This window comes from Pithys albifrons, chromosome 1 (assembly GCF_047495875.1).
Source record: "Pithys albifrons albifrons isolate INPA30051 chromosome 1, PitAlb_v1, whole genome shotgun sequence".
Lineage (NCBI taxonomy): Eukaryota > Metazoa > Chordata > Aves > Passeriformes > Thamnophilidae > Pithys > Pithys albifrons.
The window spans coordinates 123,324,222-123,341,836 of NC_092458.1; the positions used below are offsets into that span (position 1 = coordinate 123,324,222).

The 17,615-nt window shown below is 45.1% G+C and overlaps 1 protein-coding gene across 1 annotated transcript in view; it reads right to left on the reverse strand.

Moving 5' to 3' along the window:
* Positions 1–17,615, reverse strand: part of PCP4 (Purkinje cell protein 4) — a 62,721-nt gene that overhangs the window by 27,061 nt on the left and 18,045 nt on the right. The window contains exon 2 of the mRNA XM_071566644.1: positions 9,913–9,964. Coding sequence (XP_071422745.1) covers positions 9,913–9,964 — 52 coding nt within the window. The remainder of the gene's footprint in view (positions 1–9,912; positions 9,965–17,615) is intronic.

Below are 17,615 nucleotides of genomic sequence, written 5' to 3' on the forward strand. Positions count from 1 at the left end.
CTGGAAAGAAGATTTTTCTGTTCTCCAACTTCAATTTCCCCTGGCAGAGCTTGAGCCCATTGTGCCCCCTTGTCCTATTGCTGAGTGCCTGGGAGAAGAGACCAACGCCCACCTGGCCAGAACTTCCCTTCAGGTTGTTCTAGACAGTGCTGAGGTCACCTCTGAGCCTCCTCTTCTCCAGGCTGAACACCCCCAGCTCCCTCAGCCTCTCCCCACAAGAGCCCCAAATAGAGCTCCCTCTGCCCAGTGCCCAGGCAGGCAGCATGCTGGGAATTACAGCCTGATTTCCAAGAGAAATATGGCACTTGTCAAAGGCATCATTTCACTCCTGTCTTTCCTCATCAACACTTGACAGGAACTCCAGCATGTGTATGAGTCATCCAAAAGCCACCAGCATCCCCAAAGCTTCATCTGCTTTTTCTTAATTTGATATTTTCTTAATTTCTAATCACAGAGGGGTTTTTTTTCCTAATGACCTAGGCTAAGCTTTACAGCCAGTTTCTCAGAAAGGAGCAGGGTCACTGACACCTTTAGGGTGCTCAAATGGCCACTGAATTAGGCAGCTGCCAAGTGCCAAGAGCCCAGGGCTGCAGGGAGCTGGATCCAAGTCTAACTGGTGCTGTTGAAAGGACAAAGAAACAGAGACAAAACCTTACCCAGGAGGGAAGTAAGGAGTGGCTGTCAGCTAAGGGTGGAAACTCAGAGTCAGGAAGGCCAAACAAGGATGTAACAGGCCACAGAACCTTGGAAAAGCCCTGCCAGTCCTTGGAGCCCACCCTGTGCCCAATGCCCACCTTGGCAAAGCCCTGCCAGCCCCTGGAGCCCACCCTGGGCCCAATGCCCACCTTGTCAAAGCCCTGCCAGCCCCTGGAGCCCACCCTGTGCCCAATGCCCACCTTGGCAAAGCCCTGCCAGCCCCTGGAGTCCACCCTGTGCCCCATGCCCACCTTGGCAAAGCCCTGCCAGCCCCTGGAGTCCACCCTGGTGCCCCATGCCCACCTTGTCCCCGAGCCCAGAGCACTGAGTGCCACGGCCAGTCCTGCCTTGGGCTGGGCACTCCGAACCTCCCTGTGCAGCCCCTTCCAATGCCTGACCACCCTTTCCAGGCAAAAATTCTTCCTCATGTCCAACCTGACCCTTCCCTAGCACAGCTTGGGGCCATTTCCCCTTGTTCCCTGGTAAAAGAACCCCATCCCCATCACCTTCAGTCAATGCAAATAGGAATAAACCCAAGGACAAAGTGGATACCCTTTTTTTCAGGCAATTCCACTGCTCCTCCACATTCTCCCTGAACCAGGTTTGCCTGACAGCACAGAAAGCTGTTGGGGAGGGTTATCAGCACCCCCTAACCCAACATAACTGTGATTCTCAATTAACTACTGAAACTAAGTCCCAAATTAGCATAATTCAGGATGATTTCCTTGGGCTGCTTCTAATCTCAGCACTGCAGGGATGCTGCAGTTTTACTAATTTCTACCTCCTGCAAAGGAGCAGACTGTGAGTGACCATTTATCAGTATAGAATATAATTTTATCCATGTGTTCATGGCCCACATTCCAGGAATGCAGCTGAATTTCTGGCTGCACCCACTCTGAGCCCATCACTTGTAAACAGGCACCCAAGGCTCCCCCGCTGTGTTGCAGGCACTGTGTGCAAAACAAAGGGCCCATAAATTCATCAAGTTATTCTCGTAGCAAGCTGGAAAGAGAGAGATGAACCAAGGCAAGGATTGTTATTGTTATCTCTATTTTTAAATACTTGGAAGACACTCAGTTACTACGGTGGTGAGGACCATATAAGTACCCAGACAGTGCAGAAGGAGTGTTAGGAGTGAGGATTTTCCATCTCAAAGGTGCCAGCTAGATAGGACCTTTTCCTCAACAGGGAAAAAAAAAAGGAGAAATACATTTTTAAATAATTTCCTATTTTTAAGTCCTTAAAAAGCAAGTTTTAAAAGCTGAAATCATTCTGCTATGGTTGTGCTGGTCTGCTTTGGTGGTTTGTTTTGTTGGGTTTCTTTTCCTGTGGGACTTCTGCATTCAATTTGCTTTCCTGGTACTTTCATGAGATAGGAAACCATTTTTTTTCCTCTCCAGTGCAGGCCCAGGGAGAAAAAAATAAATAAAACAAAACATGCAAGAAAAAGCTGGATAATTAACATTATATAGCAACATACAGACTGACACCCTTCATGTGCACAGTGCTGTATTTGTGGGAGGAGATGGACTTATTTGGGAGTCATGAGAGTAGTTATAAATGATACACAAAATAAACTTGTGGGGAATTTCAAAGACAGAACACAGGCCAGACTACATGAGCACTGCTGTTAATTGATGACATTTTTAATGCAATGGTTTTGGGGTTTTTTTATGAACTATCCTTCTGCCTAAACGTTTCAAACTGAAAACATCTCATTACCAGATGAGGTGCAGCTTTAATGCACAGCATCAAAGCCAACTTGCCAGATAACAGAAGAAAAAGGATAATATCTGCTCTCTCAGGAGTATCACTTCAGTTTGGATGTTACACTGATCAAACTCCACCACTGAGTCCTCTCTGGGGAACCAGATGGTCCTTGCCCATGAACAGACACAGGTGGGGGCAGGTGAAGTCCCAGGGCAGAAGGTGTCTGTGTTATCTCATGCTTATCCCTGCCCTCCAGAAAGGCAAATTCACCTGGGAGAGGAAATGAAGTTCATGTGTAATTGCTCTCTCTTCCTCTCAGCATCCTCTCTAGGGAAGATCTGTGAACAATCCAAGAGCCCCATGAAAGGCTCCCTCTGCCTTCAGCTGAGACCTGCTGGCTGCCTGGAGAGATGGGCAGCCCCTGGATAAACACACTGGGAAAGGGGAGAGAGGAGACACGAGGAGAGGAGCTGAGACAGATTTGGTTTGGTTCTGGGGAAACTTTCTGTGTACCTGTTCCCAGGCAAGTGCCTAAAATGAAAGCAGATAAAGTTTCCTGCAGTGTTTTTGCTATGCCTTGAGAAGGGATTTGTCTAAAACTGATCACTTGGAATTCTTCTCCTGACTCTCATCCACACTCTCAGCTACAGATCACGGTGCTGAGTTCTCACAGGGTTTTTACACCTTTCTCTGTGCCTGAGTGATCTGTACATGACCAAACACAACTTATATAACACTGCTGAGGGTTCGAACACTTCTGCATTTAGGCTTTGAGAAGGTGTGGTGTTATTTGGTGGTTGCACACACGTCTAGGAATGGTGCTGAGACACAGACTTTCTATTTTAAGAGCTGGGGGGTGAGGTACAACAAACCATTCTCATCTCACTTCCCAAATCCCCACTAGTACCAGCTAGATTGGATGATACAGGATAGAGCTTGGCTCTGGATACAGACTGAGAGAGAGAAGAGAGGCTGCATTACTGACAGATCATATTCCATGAGGTACCACTTTCAAGGGATGAGAGAATTTTAGAAGACCACAGTGAAATATTTTCCTCCCAACACTCAACTTAATAGCCAGGAAAACTCAGTATTAATTAGCTGCATACAATACTCTCCATTCTAATTTCTGATTAGTGCTGTGGGGATGAAATATTAGAGAGGAGCAGCCTGAAAGTGTTGGGTTTTTTTTTACCTTGATTCAGCAGTTACTTGCAAAACATAGTTCATCTTTTGCCTCACCAGCAATGTTTTCTGGGAAAGACAAAATGCACAGGCATTGCCTCTTCCTGTGCCTAAAGAATGTGACCTCTAGGCCCTGGAAGATACAGCAGACCATGTTCCATGACATCCTTTGAATATTTATACAAATTGCCCTCATGTGTTCCCTCCCTCTTCAAAGTCTTTTTTCCATAAGTGAGTTTATTTGCAGGGCTGTTCCCAAAACCAGTCCATTTTTTATGCAGTCATTGGAGAGTATTAGTGGAAAATTAATTTTGAGCTCTTAAACAGATATTTATATTAAGCCAGCCTACAATAATGATCCTGGCCTCTAGCCAGGAATTGGAGCTCTATTAAGCAAAGCACTCTACATAAATAACTAGGAAGATAATTATTTACTCTGTCGGACCTGGCAGGATTTTTTTATTCCTGAGTACACTGTGAGCAAAGAGCAGAATTTTCCAAAATTTTTGAGTAGAGGAAGTGGGTGAATGGGTTGTTAATAAGACTGCAAGATACATATCTCTCTACCAGGAAAGATTACTAGAGAGATATCTCTATTCTCACACTGTTTTACAATTGATTCCCAAGTTTTCTACAAGCATTTGGGTTGAAGTGAGTTTAGATGACTCATTTTCAGATGTAAAATGTAAGAATTTTCTTTGTTAACTTCATCCTTATGTAGAGGCATCCCATGGAGAGGATAAATGCAGAGTATTTATTCATTTAGAGTTCTCTACATGCTCCAAAGCAGAGCTCAGGCACTGACAAGTGCTTGGGAATGAGCTGGAACTGGAAAGAAGGGAATTTTTCCAGCACAATTGAGCATCCTGCCATGATTGCCCTGAGCCACCATCACATCCAAGTTCAGGCAAAACCTGCCCATTTTCATTGCACTCAGGGCCAGGATGTCATAGAATTCATCCCATGAAACCACATTATTTTGTTACTATAAACATCCAGATTACTCAATGATAAATCTGATATTCCAAGAAAATTATTAACAGATACCCACTAATAACCACATGCTTTATGTACTCCCAGAATAAAGAGCGAGATCTATTAATAGGAGAAAGAGTGATTGTAAATCTGAAGACAGAAATAATTGGTTCTGATGCAATTCTTTCCCTGGCAGTTGTGCTGGGCTATTAAAGAGTAGATTGTATGATAGCAGCTTGCAAATTACATTGAAAAAAAAAATAAAGAAAACACAGGGCAATGTGAAACAGAATAAGAAGTGACAAGTGTTAACCTACAAAGGAACTTTGTGACATTGCCGAGGTAGTAAGAACAGTAAGGCAGGAACACTCTGTTTTCATTTAGGATGCATCTGCAAACATGATTGTCCCAACTAATCAAAGCAGGTGAGCAAAAAGAAAATTCCAGCTTTTCATCCCACACTGAGGGGCCTGGGGATAGTACTGCTGTATTCCCCTTGGATTTGCTACCACAGAGAACAGCATTATGTAACAGAGCTTAGAAATTCAGTCTGCAGTGGCATCACAAATAAATAGCTCTGGGGTTTCAGGTAGACTGAGGCTCCTCAAGACCCAGTGAGGTTATGGCAGCTGCAGTTTCCTGGCTCCTGTGTACAAGTTGGTTTCATGCAAGTCCTTCTGTACATGTGTTATTGCTGATCATTATTAGGGTGGTGTTGCTTTAAAAACAGCCCTTTGACAATTTTTCACCCAGGAAAACTAGTTTATGGAATTTTCTCCAATTAACACTTTTTTTCTTCCCACTCTAAAAGCAGAATGAAATTCCATGCACTTCCCTGACAGCAGGAGAGTATGTTTGGGTGGAAAAGCTACTCAGCATTACCCAGTGCCCACTGATGCCACCAGAAACTCTTCCCTGGGTTCTGCCAGCCAATGATGCACCATGAGAGCACATTGTGATGCAACAGTCACTCCTCTTCAGGAAGACATGAATCACCATCTGACTTTGACCATAAGCTGTAAAAGGACAAACTGCAACTTGTTTAAAAGGTCAAGATTGACAAATGTTATTTCCGACTTGACCAACATCCAGTAAGGTCATCAAAAGTTAACAGCAAACCCCTTCAAGTTACTCCAAATAATTTTCCAGTACTTATAATACTGATACACCTTCAAGAATTGCCAGACTTGTGCTGCATAAACCCCAAGAAGATGTGCTGGTGTATTTTATAGGAAATACACCTGTAACCACATGGATGACAAGAAGGGGATCAGGAATCACCAGCATGGATTCCCTAAAGGTAAATCGTGCTTGGCCAACTTGATTGCCTTCTATAATGGATACCTGGATGAAGGCACAGCAGTGGATATTGTCTACCTGGACTTCAAAAGGCTTTTGACACTGTCTCTCACAACATCCTTGTAGGCAAATTCAGGAAGTGTGGACAGTGAGGTGGATTGAGAACTGGCTGAACAGCAGATCCCAGAGACCTGTCACTAGTGATGTCCCCCAGGGTTCTTTACTGGGCCCAGAATTGCTTAACTTGTTCATCAATTGTTTAACTTGCCTCCTCAGCAAGTTCACTGAAGACACAAGATTGGAGGAGTGGCCAATAGTACAGGGGACTGGGTAGGCTCCAGAGGGACCTTGACAGGCTGGAGAGATGGGCAGAGAGAAACTGTCTGAAATTCAACAACAGCAAATAAATGCAGGTCCTGAACCTGAGGAGGAACAAACTCAGGCACCAGTAAAGGCTGGGGCTGACCTCCTGGAGAACAGCTCTGGGGGAGGAAGAACTTGGGCATGCTGATGGATAACAAACTGCCCCTGAGCCTGCAGTGTGTCTTGGGGGCCAAGGAGGCAAATGGGATCCTCAAGTGCATCAGGAAGAGCATTGCCAGCAGGGCAGGGAGGGGATCCTGCCCCTCTGCCCAGCCCTGGGAGGCACATCTGCAGTGCTGGGTTCAGTTCTGGCTCTTCAGCACAGCAGGGACATGGGGCTCCTGGAGCAGGTCCAGTGGAGACCTGCAAAGATATTGAAGGGCCTGGAGCATCTCTGTGAGCAGGGCAGGCTGCAGGAGCTGGGGCTGTTCAGCCTCCAGAGCAGCCCCTGAGAGGGCACCTCCCCATGGCTGGCAGTGCCTGCAGGGAAGGGGCAGAGCAGGGGACACTGAGGGCACCTCCCCATGGCTGGCAGTGCCTGCAGGGAAGGGGCAGAGCAGGGGACACTGAGGGCACCTCCCCATGGCTGGCAGTGCCTGCAGGGAGGGGGCAGAGCAGGGGACACTGAGGGCATCTCCCCATGGCTGCAGGGAGGGGGCAGAGGATGGACCAGGCTCTGCTCAGGGGGCCCAGCAATGGCACAAGAGCAACGGGCAGGAACTGATGCCCAGCAAGTTCCACCTGCACAGGAGGCAGAACTTCTTTACTGTGCAGTGACCCAGCACTGAACAGAGACCAGAGAGGGTGTGGAGTCTCCTCAATGGAGATATTCCAGAACCCTCTGGACACAATCCTGTGCCATGTGCTCTGGGATGGCTCTGCTGGAGTGGGGAGGTGGGACAATTGACCCGCTGTGGTCCCTTCCACCCTCGCCCATCCTGTGTGGATGCAGCAGTGCAGCCCCTTCTGCTGGCAGGGAGGTTTGTTGAGAGCAACCACTGCTGATGTGCTGGTAGGAACTCAATACAATTAGGGCTACCCTGTTGCTGTCTAATGAAGGTCAAACAAGAAGATGCATTCCTGTCCATCAAAACTATCAGTGCTATTAAAAGGAATCTGCAGAGACTGAATTTCCCTGTGTGCTGTGCAGTGACAGCGAGACCATGCAGGTCTTCAAAGAGAGACAATGCTGATTGCCATGGTCATTAGTTTTATTTTCTTCAGTTCCAGCCTAGCCTAGAGGCAGACCCAAACCTCATTGTCTGCTGCAAAGCACGAACAAAGCTTGACCCACAGCAGTGTGTCACTGTGTGAATCAAACTCTGAGAACAGCCAAGCATCTTTATTTGTTGCTTGGGCCAACCTTCAGCAGCTTTTCATGATCTGTAAACAAGAGCAAGGACAGCAACCAGACTAGTTTGCCTTTGCAAACATTGTCATAGCATGACTTTTTATTTTCTTTTCAACAAGATGAAAGGGTTTTTTGTTTCTCCACCCTCCCCCCTTGTCAACAAGAGGAAAACAAGAGGGAAAGTTTCCTTCTGACAGAGAAATAAACACTGGAAGATGATGCTATAACGTCTAAGACATGGACAAATTGCAGATTTCTGGCCAAAAAACATGTAACAAAGGATTTATATGTGTATGAAGGTTTCCAGCACACCCCAATTTTCAGAGGAATAAATCATGTCTGCTTGGGTTCTAACTACAGAGAGCTAATGAGGACAAAGAGTTATACATTTCTGCTTCTTTGATTTAGAATTCAATCTCAGGTTCAAAGTTCTGATTCTGCTTTATTTTTATGCAAGCATGTGGGTTGGGGAGATCAGAGGAATCTATTCCATCTCCCCTGCTGCTCCTGTATTTTATGTAGGTGACAGTTTTTCTGTTGTAATTTCATTACAAAAAATAATTGGTATCTATTTGCCCAAGATTAACTGTGCATCTGCCTCTATATTATACCAAAAATTATGCTCCAACTAGGATCATATATATTTGGGAATTAATGACTCGGCCCTTTCTCACTCAAAATCCCCGTCGAGGAAAAAAGAATTTGCTTTTAAAAAGACTGCAGGATCAGTAAATCTAAGCTAAACTTGACAACAGGACAATTTTATTTGGGAAGAAATTTTTATTTGGGAAGAAATTCAAGGCAAATGAGCTCAGTGCATAATGTGCTCAAACAGTAAAGAGAAAAACATGCTTCCCATGCTGCCCGAATGGCTGACATAATTTTGCTTGCTTTCCTTTCCTGTTAACTTGAGAATGCAAATTGCTTTGCTGTCAGGGTACATTTGTTCCCACTAATTCAAGACATTATAGCAAGCCAAAATATTTATTTCTTTATATTTTTTTCCCCACTCCAATTTGTGTTTTATCATACTGGGAACATCATCTACGGATTTCATTTACTGTAACATTATGCAAACAGCCCTTATGGGAAAGTCACCTCTGGATTAATAGGAAAACTATCCATAAAGAAGGCTCTTAATGCTTTAGGATGTGTTGCCTCAAAGGGCCCAAAAATTCTATTCAGACCAACACTTAAAGGCCAAAATGCATATCCAAAATAACTGCTCAAATAACCCATTTGGAAAACCTTTGGCTTTTCAAAGAGACTCAGATTATTCCTGTTTTTCAGTAGATGGGATGGACACCAGAGCACATTCTTTTAATAAGAGCTGGAGGAGCAAACAGAAGCAGAGAGCATGTTTGTACAGTTCAATCCTCATCCTGTTCATGAATATCTTCAAATTAATGCTGTCTTATTTTCAGCTGGGTATATAATAAAACTGATCCAACTGTTTTCCTTTGAAAAAAATGGAAAGTGGATTTTGGTAATTTCATCATTTGTATGTAAGGCATTTCTGCTCCTGTAAGAAATGAGATTTCGGCTAAAAAAAAATTATTGTTATCTCTGAAAATTCAGTTTTGCATTTTTTGGGGGGGTAGGGGAACCAACCAACATTATCCAGTTAGTATTGTTTGTGCCACTTAAGGGGCTGAAATTGGTTTCTGCCAGCTCCTTTGTTAAAGTCTGAAAAAAACCAGTGACTCAGCCCTTGGAGCAGCAGGGACAAGTCCAGATCACTCTTGACAAGTGCTGAAGTTGGAGCCTATTTGCCATCTGGTCCTTCCTTCCATGGAGCTGCTCCATCCATAGGCTATCTCTAGCAACACTCAAATGAGCTCTACAAAAGTGGCTTCTATCTCTGGCATCTTAGTTATGGGGCTAAAATTAGTGGGGATGAATCAGACCATAGAAATGACGTTTATGAGCAAGTTCTTTGGAACCAGTTTACTTCTTCTCTTCACCTTCCCCATTCATAAAGGAGCTGCTCATAATACTTAAACCCCATTTCTGGGTGTCTTTTTCCCACCTTGGTGTCCTTTTCCCACGTACCTACTCTTGTTTTAGCCTCATTTGTCTCTGCTCTGACATCCCTGGACTCCCTTGGTTTAGCACAGTACGTTTTCAGAGTCAGGTCTCTGCTTTAGTAAAGGATTTAAACATACAAACATAAAGAAAACAAACCCACTGAAGCCCTTGCAGTTTTTAAAACACATTCAAAAAATAAGATGTGAAGCAAATCCTTTGCTATTGGACATCTATCATTAGGGTAGGAAGTATTTTGACTCAATTTTATTCAATATTCTCCATCAAGAAATAAAGTCTCCCCTTACCATTCTCACCAGATGTCTTGTCTTTTCCATTTGTAGCTCCGGTTCCTTGTCTCTGTTAGGGGAAAAAATAAAACACAAAAGAAATGGTTAGAACACACTTGAACATGCATTTTCCCTTTGGAATTACTAGAAGATACAGTTGGATTCTCCTCAATATGTTGGATAGCCAGTCACACTCATAACAACTTGCCTTGAAACACAGCCAGTCAGAACAGGAATCCTTAGTGCCATGGAAAGGTTGGACTTGATCTTGGAGGTCTTTTCCAACCTAGCAAAGGGTTTCTATTCTGTGATTTAGGTACAGCTGCATCACTGTGTGCCCTGGATATAATTACCCCACGTTAATGATGGGATATGTGTAATGCAGTTTCCAGCAGTGCACAGGGATGAGCTGCAGTCCCTCACCTCATCTCCTCGGCTCCCTGCTGTGCCTCCCTTCCCAGGACTCAGGAGGACTACAGGGATGTGGTGAGGTTCTGCAGGGAGACAATTATAAAGAGCCAAAGCCCCACTAGAAGTTCATTTGGCTGATGCCATTAAAAAAAACCCAAAAGACAATAAGAATGTTCCTGTAAATGCATCAGCAACAAGAGAAGGGCTAAGGAGAATCTCCGTCCTGACTCGACTTTTGCTAAAAGATCCATTTTCTGCTTTGGCCACTGGAAAAGATGGAACTTCCCACTTCAGCTGACTCTGTCCAAGGAATAGCCTCCTGACTTTCCATGAAACCAACTGATTTAAATCACCATAGAATGGATTGGGTTGGAAAAGACCTCCGAGATCATCAAGTCCAACCCTTGGGCCAACTCCAGTCCCTTTATCAGATCATGGCACTCAGGGCCACGGCCAATCTCAGTTGAAAAACCTCCAGGGATGGGGAATCCACCCCCTCTCTGGGCAGCCCATTCCAATGCCTGAGCACTCTCTCTGCAAAGAAGTTTTTTCTGATCTCCAACTGAAATTTCCCCTGGCAGAGCTTGAGCCCATCGTGCCCCCTTGTCCTATTGCTGAGTGCCTGGGAGAGGAGACCAACCCCCACCTGGCCAGAACTTCCCTTCAGAGAGTTCTAGACAGTGTTGAGGTCACCTCTGAGCCTCCTCTTCTCCAGGCTGAACACCCCCAGCTCCCTCAGCCTCTCCCCACAGCACTTGTGCTCCAGTCCCTTCTCCAGCCTCGTTGCTCTTTTCTGGTCCCGCTCCAGCCCCTCAAGATCTTTCCTGAACTGAGGGGCCCAGAACTGAACACAACACTCAAGGTGTGGCCTCACCATCACCAATGCAGTCCAAATATTCACTGTGGCAGGGCTGTACTAGTGTGGTTACACTACCAGGGAACTTCCTGGCTTAGAAAGGGTCACTCTGTGAAAATTATTCTGTATCCCCTGGAAAGCATCTCACAGGTACTTCAGCATCTTGAGGTACTTCCAGTGTGGCAAAACTTACATTTCTTATGGAAAATTATTCATACTTGTGAGTGCTACAGAAACACACTGAAGAAATCATCCAGTAGGATTGGACATGTGAAAATACAGGAATATTAAGCTCAGGGAATAAATCCAGCTCCACTGAGCCACCAGAGGCAGCACACCCTCATGCAGCAGGGAAGGGAATTGCCACAGCAGCACCAAATCATCTGTACCAAGACATGGAGAGTCCTGTTGATTCCCTAATGAAAATTCATAGAGGCATATTTATCTGAAGGTACTTGCTCTAGAATATGTGATTAAAACCTCCCCTGCTGCTCTGGTTTCTGTCCTTCATCTCCCAAAGCAGTTGCATTTTTGAGGTGTTCTTTGTACACAGAGCTGATCACGATGTAGAATCATAGAATCATAGAATCGATTGGGTTGGAAAAGACCTCCAAGATCATCGAGTCCAACCCTTGTACATACAAAACCTTCACGTGTCCTCAGCTCTGACACAGAAAGGGGAAAGCAAGTTCTTCCACCTCCTCAGGAGAATACAAGAACCACATATGGTTTGCTGTGCACACAGTGGTGTCCCATCTCCTCCTCCATGACAGACTCCAGTGCATCTGGCTCTGCTCTGTTGGCTCTGCCTCATCTCTCACCGTGTGCAATGAGACACACCAGCCCCAGAGACAACTCTGAGCCCACAACCACAGCTCCAGCCTCCCCACAGGTGGAAACACATCATTTGTTCCTCCCTGGAGCCTCAGAGCCAAGACAGGAGAGAAAAACTCCACCAACAATGTCAAGGAAAGGGATTTTAAAGGGATTTTAAAGAGAAAAACAGAAGTTACCAACAGGCAGGAATCAATAAATCTGCCCAACAGTGTTTTGCTGAGGATATTAACCTTTATGCCTCTGTTTAAAGTTTGGGTAATATTTCCATATTTCAATTCCAAACAACATTTTAAACGAGATTTTAGTGTTAATTTATTGGGACCTGCCCCAAAACCATCAAAATACTGGATTTTCCTTTCGATAAAAAGGTAGCTATGGTGCTTTTCCCCCCCCCCCCTGTATATTTTTAAGTGCTTTTTCAAGTTGTCTTATTTTCTGAGCATTTCAGGCTTTATGAAAGCTTCTCTTTCCTCCCCTGGCTATACCTGTCAGGTTCAGTCTGCCATTGATGGAGTGCTGGAATATGGATTCACACATTTATTTTGTGTCTCAAGACTTCCCCTCAGGGAGAGGAGGAGGTTGTCAAAGAAAATGAATAAAAACTTCGTTTTGGTAAAAGAAAGGTTTTCTATAAATGAGGGCAGGATATTTTTCTTTAAGTCTGAAATCAGATTAAGTATTCTACAGCCATTGGTTTGATTGGTGACCACTGGACTTATAGAGGAAGTCTGAAAGTCTGCCAAACCAACTTCTGACAACTTTTCCTTTAGTTATATACATATTTTGATGTATAAGCCCCGTGCTGTCTTGCAAGTGACTGCAATAGAATTGAAAGTGAGAATCAGTTTCTCATTAATAAGGCATTGAAACCTGGGGAAAAGCCACAAACAATGGGTTCATCCTCCTGCAAAGCTTTTAGCCTTTCATTTCAATACATTCAGTGGACCTACTTTTCAAAACATTTTCAAGGTGTTGGTATTATTAGCAGCTGGAGCTTTTTTCTTATCACCTTTCATGATGCCACTGCAGGCTGCAGAACAAAACTGAGCTTTTTGAGGTGCTTTGGAACAAAAGGGGACTAAACAAGAGGGGGAGGTACTGCAGGTATTTTCAAGAGGCAATGGATGAAAGCCCTCCAAGAGGTGGTATAAAAGATACTGTCCTCAGATGGAACAGATCAAATTAAAATCACTGAAATACAAGAAAAAATTAATAATTTCTGGGGTTTGATGGTCTCACAGGATGGGTCAGGTTGGAAGGGACCACAGTGGGTCATCTGATCCAACCTTCATGCTCAGGGAGAGTCATCCCACATCACATGACATAGGGTTGGAATATGCCCAGTGAGGAGACTCCACACCCTCTCTGGTCTCTGCTCAGTGCTGGGTGACTGCACAGCAAAGACGTTCTGCCTCCTGTGCAGGTGGAACTTGCTGGGCATCAGTTCCTGCCTGTTGCTCTTGTGCCATTGCTGGGCCCCTGAGCAGAGCCTGGTCCGTGCTCTGCCCCCTCCCTGCAGGCACTGCCAGCCATGGGGAGGTGCCCTCAGTGTCCCCTGCTCTGCCCCTTCCCTGCAGGCACTGCCAGCCATGGGGAGGTGCCCTCTCAGGGGCTGCTCTGGAGGCTGAACAGACCCAGCTCCTGCAGCCTGCCCTGCTCACAGAGATGCTCCAGGCCCTTCAATATCTTTGCAGGTCTCCACTGGACCTGCTCCAGGAGCCCCATGTCCCTGCTGTGCTGAGGAGCCAGAACTGGACCCAGCACTGCAGATGTGCCTCCCAGGGCTGGGCAGAGGGGCAGGATCCCCTCCCTGCCCTGCTGGCAATGCTCTTCCTGATGCACTTGAGGATCCCATTTGCCTCCTTGGCCCCCAGAACACACTGCTGGCTCAGGGGCAGTTTGTTATCCATCAGCATGCCCAAGTTCTTCCTCCCCCAGAGCTGTTCTCCAGCAGGTCAGCCCTAGCCTTTACTGGTGCCTGAGGTTGTTCCTCCTCAGGTTCAGGACCTGCATTTATTTGCTGTTGTTGAATTTCAGACAGTTCCTCTCTGCCCATCTCTCCAGCCTGTCAAGGTCCCTCTGGAGGCTGAACAGCCCCAGCTCCCTCAGCCTTTCCTCCTAAGAGAAAATTTTCATTCCCCACAGCTTTGAGGTGGCTCCCTTCATTCAGTCACTGCTCCTAAACCTCTCCAGTCTTTCCCAAGGCAAGCACCAGGATAGAAACACTGACTCAACTAAATCCAGTAGGGCTTTTCTCACTTTGCTGCCTGTTTCCAAAGCTGAGGTGCTGTAACACTGCAGGCATCACATCTCACAGTACAGCTAAGGCAGCATTCACAGGCCCCACTAAAACCTTTTACCAGAACCAAAACAAGGCATGGCAGGTTCTTGGTGAAGGGAATGGCTCTTCATCTGAGGTGCCCCATCCAGTCCAAATCATGGGCCAGTTCCAGTCCTCTCTGCTGCCCATGGGGGGCCAGGGGTGGCCCTTTGTGACATCATAGGCGCCTTTCAGGGCCCTTTGTGACATGGCCATGGTGTTACCCAGAGCCCCTTGTGACATCACAGAGCCCTGCCCTGCCCCAGGGGTATATAAGGAGGGCAGAGCTCAGTCCAACTCCGGGAGCAGCTCTCCCAGGAGGGAGCAGCTCCCTAGGGGTCCCTCCCCTCACTCTCTCTCTCTCTCTCTCTCTCTCTGCAGGATGAGGAGGTGGATGAGGGGAAGGAGAAGCCCAAGGCCCAGCCTGCCCAGGCCTCCTCTGCCTCCCCGAGATGGACCTCAGGCTCTCCCAGGTCAGGATCTCAGCCACAGCAGCAGCCAGGTGCAGTGACGCTGGGGCCAGGGTGATGTATTGTTCCTTCCTCTCATCCTTCCTCTCATCCTTCCTCCTTTCTTTTTTTTTTCTTTCTTTCTTTTCTTTCTTTCTTTCTTTCTTTCTTTCTTTCTTTCTTTCTTTCTTTCTTTCTTTCTTTCTTTCTTTCTTTCTTTCTTTCTTTCTTTCTTTCTTTCTTTTTCTTCTTTCTTTCTTTCTTTCTTTCTTTCTTTCTTTCTTTCTTTCTTTCTTTCTTTTCTTTCTTTTTCTTTTTTCTTTCTTTTTTTTCTTTCTTTCTCTTTTTTCTTTCTCTTCTTTCTTTTTTTCTCTCTTTTATTTAATTTAATTTCAGTTTATTTTTCTTTTCTTTTAATTTATTTTATTTTATTTTATTTTATTTTATTTTATTTTATTTTATTTTATTTTATTGTATTCCTTCCTCCCTTCCTCTCTGTGACAAAGAGCTGTCCCAATGGGAAGATGACACTGACAAAGGGCTCTCCCAAGCCCATAACAGCAAAGACAGCTCCTAACCCTCCCCAGCCTTTCCCAAGGCAAGCACCAGGATAGAAACATTGACTCAACTTTCCACCAGGCATCAAAGAAACATCAGAGCTAAAATGAACATGAGTGCAAACCCATAACGATTATACAGTAAAACAGGATAAACAGTTTTGTGGCTGTGCTGCGTAGGAGGAAACATAGTTTATGACTGCTCGGGGCTATATTAATTTTTAACTCAGTGGTTTTACAGAACACCAAAGACACATAATTAAAAATGTCTCCAAAAATCAAAGTTAGTCCCAATTTGTCAGCGGAGGAAGTAAAAAAGACAAGTGCCATATGCTCAAAATCCCAGTAAGAAAGGAACAGGTTCACTTTCCTGTTAAAGTCTCAGTGCTATACACAGCAGCCAGTTAATGTGGCATGAAAAACTGCACTAAATTAGTCCCCTCGGTGTACAAACCGAGGTCAAAAGTGAATTTGCAGCCAGGAGGACATTTCAAGAAGAATGTTAAATTACTGCAGCAGCTTCTCTACTCATCTTCCAGCCCCTCCTGCCCCCCTGAGCCTAATTTTTGTCTTTAATCTTACATTCTGTTCTTGTCTTGAAATAGCTTGACCTTTTCATTTATGCTTTTAATTATCCCCTCAGTCTTAGGGATTGTGGCCAGGTGTTGATTCCAGAATTTTGGGGGCAGAAGGGTTGTTTGCTTTACGATGAGCTACAAAATCATGTCCGAGATCAGGGGCATTGAAGCTGCCAGAAAGTTCTGACAAATGAGCTGTAACAGTGAGAAAATCATCCTGCTGCTTCATCTCAGGGCAGGGTTAACGAGGTACAGGGAGAGGGATCCCAGGAAAGCAGTGGCTGCTGGATGTGTTTGTACAAAAAAAAAACCAAAAAAACCCCAAAAAAACAAACAAACCAAGAAAGCATCCAAGAGTGGGATTAAGAGAATAAAAACAGTGGAAATTTTTTGTACAGTGGAGAGAAGATCAGCACAGATTTTACTCAGGACATGAACACACATGGAATGTTCTTAGGATGTTCTGTACTCTCTGGCAGTGAAGTCTGTGCATACCCTAAGCTTTTCTTAGGCTTTGTTTTGCTACCAAGTCCATCCCTCATGTGTGACAGAAGGAAATACATGTTGGTTCTGTGCAGCACAGGAGTGACTGTGGCTCAGCCCCCTGTGTGCCAAGCAAGTCTTTATTCTGCACTACCATCCCTTCTCCATACAAAGCTTTCTCTGTAAGAGACATAAATCAAACCCAACTAAACTATTTCATAAGCACCTTTTTTATTATTTTTCATAGCCTTCTGTTTTAATTTAAAAATTCAGCTCTTTCAGCCTTGAAGAAAAAAAAGTACTGAAAAATACATTTTTAAGATTTATGAAGTTTATGACCTTTCTGCAAATAAAAACATCACTGTAAATACCTGCTTAGAGACTTTCCATGTTTTCCAAATAAGGAAAGCTTCCTAATCACAACAGAATGATCAGGAGATACAGGAATTTCCACCTACTGCTTTTTAGGACTAAATACTTAGAATCATAGAATGGTTTGGGCTGGAAGGAACCTTAAAAGCATCTTGTTCCAACTCTCCTGCCAAGGGCAGGGAGACCTTCCAATAGTCCAGTTGCTTTAAGGCCCATCCAACTTGTACAATTCCTTGAATTCAATTAGGGTTGAACTACCCAGACACAAAGAAGGGAAGTCCTTACAAACTGATCTTTACTTGTGTTGGTTGATCTTTGCAAAGATTTAGGCTACTGAAGTAAGTCCCAGCTGAGGTTCATTAGGCTAAAGACACAGGTAGATCCCAAAGAACATCAATTACATCTAATTTCTAGTGCCTGAAGGGTCATGGTACATTTATTAGTTTCCCCAGGTAGAACTCCGAGGATATTCCATGAGCAAGCACAATTCTTACAGAGTAAAGAAGGAATTAGAGAAATCTGGATTAGAAACACATAATGAAATGTGGAACTGCAGCCTTCAGTCTCTCCTTTGCAATGTACCTTCTGTCCAGGCAGGTTATATTCAGCTCTCCTGGTTCTAAGAATTCAGAGTCATCATAGAAGACTGGCAAAGCCCTGCCAGTCCCTGGAGCCCACCCTGTGCCCGATGTCCACCTTGGCATGGCCCTGCCAGCCCCTGGAGCCCACCCTGTGCCCGATGCCTACCTTGCCCCCCAGCTCAGAGCACTGAGTGCCACGGCCAGTCCTGCCTTGGGCACCTCCAGGGCTGGGCACTCCAAACCTCCCTGGGCAGCCCCTGCCAGTGCCTGCCCACCC